At 39.6% G+C, this 7,298-nt stretch overlaps 1 protein-coding gene across 1 annotated transcript in view; it reads right to left on the bottom strand.

The window, feature by feature from the left end:
• The window catches only part of rhoq (ras homolog family member Q), a 42,913-nt gene extending 36,035 nt beyond the window's left edge, over positions 1-6,878 (bottom strand). Inside the window, exons 1-2 of the mRNA XM_015393718.1 lie at positions 6,391-6,878; positions 6,044-6,102 (exon numbers count right to left, since the gene is read on the bottom strand). Coding sequence (XP_015249204.1) covers positions 6,044-6,102; positions 6,391-6,532 — 201 coding nt within the window. The 5' untranslated portion in view covers positions 6,533-6,878. The remainder of the gene's footprint in view (positions 1-6,043; positions 6,103-6,390) is intronic.
• Between the last annotated feature and the right edge of the window lie 420 nt (positions 6,879-7,298).

Here is a 7,298-nt window from a genome sequence, read left to right on the forward strand (position 1 = left end):
CTCTCTGACCATTAATCGATTTATCGAAAAAAATAATCGAAACTAGCAAAATAATCAGCCATAAGGTTTATAGTTTGAAATACAACGGAAAGGATTCCTGGAATGACCTAAAAAAAAAGCTTTTCTGTCTTGATTTACACTGCAAACACAAGCTACTTTAAGATGCGGTACTCAGATAGTATCCGGTAGTTTTAAGTTCACAATAAAGACACTGATTGTTTAGAAACTGTCTGCTGTCTAAACTGCCAAACCACATTTATCCAACATTTAGGTCATTGCCAGAGCTCAGACTACACATCCACACAGACTTCTAAGCAGCAGCAGCATCACTGACTCCTTTGCTGACCGCCGTTGTTAACAGTTGTTCTGTTTTTCCTTACCTTCTTTGTTGATGACATGGTCATGATTCTGTCAGCTTCCATTGCTCAAGAGTTTCGAAATGACAATCTGGTTGTTTCTTTTCTTTAGTGACAGTAGTCTGCTGGGTGACGTCTACATTCCCTTTCCTTGTGTGCGTTGCTTTTATGTCCTAAACTAAAGACTAAGTTCTGAAAAGCAGTTGTCTTTAATTTATAGAGAAATGAGATTAATGAAAGAGCATGCCTAAATGATTATATAAATATCTTTATGCCTCAGTGGGGTAATTATGTGAATAAATGCTGATTTTCAATTAAAATTCCTTCATTTTATGATGGACAAACTACCTCTATCAAGGATGTTACAGAACGCAGTTTCTTTTCAAGTCAAAAACAAATTAAAATACAGTTGCAAATAGATAAAATTGAAATGTTCAGGTCAGATTTCCATGAACCAGGATGTGGTATTTGTTAGTAACAGCCTTATCGATGTATTGCTAATACTTTGCTTTTTTACTGATGTTCATGTGACTACTTTCTTGAGGTTACAGACATTAACCTACTTCTCCTAAGCTTCTTTCATTTTGTGCCTATACTATATTTATGATTTGCTATCTTTTTTAGTAGGTTTCCTGTTGGATCCTGTGTGTCATTTATGAATTTGAAATATTTTATACTTGAGATCTTCTACTTCAGCAACATACAGCCGTGCCACAGTTTATCATAAAGAGGAATCTTGTTTTTTTTATGTTGTCCTGCTCCACAGTCCAAGTTGTACGTTTTTAAATACTCATGGTGTTTGTGAAACCATTCAGTCTGGTTTTAAATTCATTGTACTAAGACAGAACTTTAAGGAATTTATTTATGATCTTCTCTTGACTGCTGACTCCATTGTTTTGGTTCTTTTAGATTTATCTGCTGCCTTTGACAGTCCATCAAAGCATTCTTCTATTAAATCTCTGACAAATCCCCGCTCTTAAAAGCTCTGTTTGGTTTGAATCTCATGTCAGATGGTTCTTATTCTGAGTCTTTGAGGGAGTACTCTTTTTGCCCACAACTGATTTGTTAGAGAACCAGAAGGCTCTATTATGAGTCCTATTCAAATTTCTTTATATATTCTGCATTTGGATTCTATGTTTACAAAGTATATTTTCTTTTCTTGTTATGCTGCTGATATCGAAATGTGTTCCATTTTAATCCCGATGTCTGAACCACTGCGGCCAGCGCTTAACAGTTAATTGACACGTCACAGACTGGCTGACTCAGGACTGTCTGACAGTGAACGAAAATAAAACCAAAACTGTGTTTACTGATTGTACCCCTCTCTAATGTTCTATGTGATATTCTTTGCTCTCTTGATCCTCAATGCTGAATTTGGAGTGCTTTTGGACACAGTTTTTAGGACCTGGTTTAATCAATTATGGCCATATTTTACCTAAACACCATAAAACTCAACATGTCACAGCAGCTCATTATATTTTGAATTAAAACATCTCTCCATCACCTGCAGTTATACCAATGTCTACTTTTCTTTTAGAGAATGACTTAAAAATGAAGAGTAGATAGAAAGATATTTTTCTTTACTTGCAAGGACATTAAATGTAGCTTATAAAACATTATGCTGAGACTCTAAATGACAAGCCGAGTCTGTCTACTGCTGAATTTCACCACTCTCAGCCTGTTGCTGAAGGGTGAGGCAATCTTAAAGCAAAGATCATGCATACACTGTGTTTCATAACCCTGTGGCAAGAGATCGCCAATAAATGGCAATTTCCTATGTATGATGGGACAAGGCTACAGTAAAGCTATACAGTTGGATACTTGGGAGGTGCCTGGGGGCTACCACCATCAACATATTTGCTCATAACCCCTGGTGTCAAAAGTCTGGCTTTGGTTTTTAGAATGAAAATACAAAAATATCATCATTAAAACTGAAAAACGGAATTCTTTGTTGCATTTTCTCCTACTTGTTCAAATGTTCTGCATTCTGTCATTTCATTTGAAGTAATTTAAATTTTCTATGTTTTTTTTTTATTGCGATAGACCTGTGAAGGTAGTTCATATTTGAATTTTGTAGGAAAATAACTTTATAGGAACAGGCTAAGCCAACACTTAAAGCTACAGCGGGTAATTTTCAGCAGAATCTAACGGTCACACTGCAGCCTTCAGCAACACAGGCTGCAACTAACAATTATTTTGAAAATCGATTAATCTGTCGATTATTTTTTCTATTAATCGATTACTAAATAAGATTATTGAATGATTAATCCAATACTAAATTAGTTCATGATTATTTCAATAATCGAATAATCACAATGAATCCAATTGTTTCAGCCTTTGTTGCAACAGAGAAGTGGTCAAAATACATTTAAAAAAATATTGTTTTCAAACGAATTAGAAGTCTGAAAAGCAATATATTTTAATATTTAGCAATCCTGAGTAGAACTATATTTCGTTGCGGTCGCAGTTCTAGTTTCACATCTTTTTTGCTATGGCTTCACCAGCATTGCACATAGAAAGATAAAAATGTTTCTTATTCTTACTTGTAAAATGATTAAAGCTCTGTATCAGGCATCCCAAAAGTCGGTCCCCGAGGGCCGCTGTCCTGCAGGTTTTAGAGGTTTCTCTGCTTCAGCACATCTGATTCTGATGAATCCAGTTCAGCAAAAGCCTGTTAATAAACTATCAATGTAAATCAGCTGTGCTGAAGCAGGGAAACCTCTAAAACCTGCAGGATAGCGGCCCTCAAGGACAGAATTTGGGGATGCGTGCTCTATATGAATGAAGAGTGACATACACATCAGTTTTTATAGCTTGCCACCATATCAACTGGATTTGGACTTTGACTAGACCATTCTAATATGTCAATATACTTTTAGATAAACCATTCCGATGTAGCTCTAGCTAAAGTTTCAGCGTTGTTCTACTGCTAGAGAACGATCCCCAGTCTTACGTCCTTTGCAGCCCATAACCGCTTTCTTCAAGGATTGTTCTACATTTACCTCACTCAATCTTCCAATTATCTCAGAGATCTGACAAACAAGCTCATGGCATGATGCGACAACCACAACGGTTCATGTTGAGGTTGGTGCTTTCAAGATATGAAGAATGTATCGCATCTGTCACAATTTAAGCTTTAAAGTAAAAAAGATTTTTTTTAATTTTTTAAGTTTATTTTTTTCTCTCTACATGTCACACTTTAATTGATCATGCAACTTTGATCATGCAACCCACAAATGATCATCCAGGTCCCCCACATTATGATGCTGTCAGTGGCATGTTTCACGATAGAAATGGTTAAAGGATGTGTAACATTAGCTTTTTCTTTAGCTAAACTTGGATCTCATCAGACCAGAACACTTTTTTCTCTTTTTTTTTCAGCATCTCCACCATTGCTTGCGACACATTCTAGGAAGACTTAAAAAAAAAAAATCTACTGATAAATTTCAGGAGCTATTTATAATTAAAAAAAGCATGAACCAGCAGAAAATGTTCTTTACATTTTGCACCAGAAATAACAGCTGCTTTCAATTCACATCAATGCAATAAATAATAATAATAATAATAAAAATAATTTCAATAATCGGTAAACTAAATCATGATTTTACTGTAAAAAAAAACAAAAAGAAGAAAAGTAAACCAATAATGTAAATGTCTCACACTGATGCTCTAAATAAACTGGTGCTTGTCGTGGGTTGCAGCCGTCTGTGTGTGCAGTAGCTGTGCTGCTGAGAGGAAAACATTATTGTGTGTGGGTGTGTGGGCAGTTTTCAGTACAGTCTTAACTCCCCAATGCAAACTGAATCACACATTGTAAAGAGAAAGCCCAGGCATTAAGCAGCAAAATCTGTGACATCACTACCGGACATAGGAGCCCTGTTCTCTGCATAATAGAACTATTGAAGCCCCCCTCACTGCCATCGCTGTCCACGGTGCACCAGTCTCTGGCAGTAAATCCCTGTGTGAAACCATCACCTGTTGCAACTTAGCGTCTAGAAGCTCCTGTGGGCGTTTTGGAGGACCATTTAGCAAATGAGCAACGTGGTACAGTAGATGGACATAGAGCATATAGTGCTGTCAGAAATTATTTACCTCCTTACAGATTCTGGAGGGTTTTTGTTCCATTAATTCTTTTAGATAATATGAAAAACTTCAATAGCAGAAAAAGAGAACTGCAGTGACTAAAAAACGTTTCATTTAATAAAAAATTTTATCTTTTAATGAAGAGAAAGCAATCTGTTAAAAAAGAAAAGAAGAATTGTCCCCAACTTTGTTCAATCATGACTTGACAATTTGCCCAATCAGATTTTTGGATACCAAAGTTCATTTCGACAAGCCACTACTATCAGAAGTTTGAAGAAGATACTATAGACAGCATGAAGTAGGCTGAAAATAACCACAGTTTCTACCATCGAATCTAGTCTGTACTGTATCAGACTAGAATGGCTTATAAGGCCACTTCTAAGGATTTGGGGTTTTCAGCAGTGGATGGCCAACCAGAATTACTCCAAGAGAGCATTGATGACTCATCCAGGAGGAAACAAAAAGAAAACCCAGAAAGGCATCTAAAGCACTGCAGGCCTCAGCTCAGCTTGGATCAGCTAACCGTGCCGAGCTTGATTCCTTACGTCCGTTTACACATCGGCTAGCACGGTTCCTTGCCTCCTAATGACGATCTGCGGTACTACTGCTCTCTGGGATTGAAGGACGAAATAGGGAAAATCAAAATGGTGGCGCCCGTAACATTCAGGAAGTTATGTTTGGCTATAACTGTGATATGTCGTTGTTTGCAGAGAGTCAGGCAAAGAAGGCCTTTGGTGAATTTACTTGACAGAGTCGGCTTTTGGGAAGTGGATATAACAAACGATGGTCTAATCGGCGCTTACAGACGCAGCAAACAACGACAAAAGTTGAGGTTCATCACACTGCTAAGCAGAATCATCACTGGAAATCGTGTGGAAAGGTAGGGAAGCTACTATTTTTATAAAAGTCTGAAATTTTCTTCTTCTGTTTTATGGCGGTTGGCAAGCAGCTTACTGATGTGCATTACCGGCAACTACAAGGAAGCTGACTGTAAGGAGATGAAACAGTCTGCCCATGCTCTCTTCGTTATCTGAGAACCAAGCCTCAACTGAACCGCGCCGAGTCCTAGTGATGAACTAGTACCAGTCTAGCGCGGTTCGGCTCAGTTTGCGTGCCATTTACACTCAACAGTTATCTCGGTTGCCGTGCTCGGACCGATCTCGGCACGGTTTGAAAAGAATAGTTAAATGGGGCAAACGATTCAACAACAACAACAAAAAAAGAAACTTGATAAAAAATAAATAAACAAATAAATAAATAGAGGAAAAAGGACCCAGATGGCTTGTTTTTATGATGGAACTATGAATTCTATAGTCGAGCAGACATTCCTTGAAAAGAACATTGTATGTGACCTTTAAGTTTGATTTTTTTTTTATCAGAAGAACAGTGGTCTATATCTAAGCAAGAAAATGAAGGTTTTGAAGTGGCTTAGTCAAAGTCTGGACTCAGATATTACTGTGATAAAGCCAATTTTATATTAAGGTCTGCTGATGTACTCACACATTTAAAAAGAGGACATAACATCTCAGTGGAGATTAATAGTTTCTCCCAGCACTGTTGTGACTGTAAAGCAGATAGTAAACCATAAGCAAAATAAACTGTACCTGGCCAGCTGTGTCATACAGTCCCAGCAAGTACTGCTTCCCTCCAACGTTGACACTCACTGCAAGAACATGGGAAAGGAGCAGAAAGGTGAGGGTGGGGTGAGGAGACAGGGATCAGAGGGACTGAGGGGTGGTGGTCTCAGGGACTTCCAGCTATGAGGAAGGCAAACAAGTGGTTTTGATTATTGCAACAGATGCAATGCAGTTGCAGAAAGAGTGAGAGAAAAGTGAAGGGAGGGAATCCACGTCTCTCTTCTCCTCTTTTTCCATTTCTAATGGGATAATTATCACCAAACAAAGCAAAGCAGCAGCTCAGTGATGTCATGGTTCGTGAGATGTAACCCTACCTGCATAATGATCAAACACCGTGGGCACATACTCCTCTGGAAAGGCGTCGTTGGCATAGCTCATCAGGAGACACGTTTTACCCACCGCACCGTCTCCAACCACGACGCATTTCAGCATGATAGAACCGGTTCCGTTCGCCATGGTTCGGACCCAAACAGCATCCTCTCCTGGACGCCCTGCTGTGCCGACCTCCTCCCGGTGCTGCTGGGTGGGGATCCCCGCACCGCGGCGGGCATCAGCAGCCTTGGAGGCGGACTGCGCGCTGCACCGTGTCGGGCTGGAGCAGCATCTCTGTCTCCCTCCTGCCAAACACCGGTTCCTTTCCTCCCAGATCAAAGCTCAACTTTAACCCCTTTGGTTTTTCTACTGGATCCCCCAGTCAAAGCAGCAAAGGGTTTCCTTTGAAGCTGAGGAGGGATCCACCGTGTCCGCTTCCCTCCGCGGTGTGTCCTGCTCCCCTGACGCTCCCCGGCGCACTGAGCCTCCTCTTCCTCCTTCTCCTCCTCCTCCTCCTCCGCTGCTGCTGCTGCTGGACAGGCTGGCTGGAGAGGCGGAGCCTGGCTTTTAAAAGCAAGAAGTAGTCTGCAGTCCCCCTGCTGGGTCAGAGGTTAAAGGATTGGGAAAAAATAGCCCACAACATTAAACATATGGAGGAAAAAACAAACAAAAAAAAAACTTCTTTTTCTGAAGAAGAAGATCTGTTCATTAAGGGATTAAGAAGTAGTGAATTGAACATGACAGAAATGTATTTGGAAATATTGTATTAAACCACTCTGATCATAGAGAGCAGAGTTGTCCAACCATGCATCCATCCATTCATCCATCCATCCATCAATCCATCCATCCAATCGTCCATCCATCCATCCATCCATCCATCCATCCATCCATCCATCCATCCATCCATCCA

This window comes from Cyprinodon variegatus, unplaced genomic scaffold, assembly GCF_000732505.1.
Source record: "Cyprinodon variegatus isolate N-32 unplaced genomic scaffold, C_variegatus-1.0 Scaffold654, whole genome shotgun sequence".
NCBI lineage: Eukaryota > Metazoa > Chordata > Actinopteri > Cyprinodontiformes > Cyprinodontidae > Cyprinodon > Cyprinodon variegatus.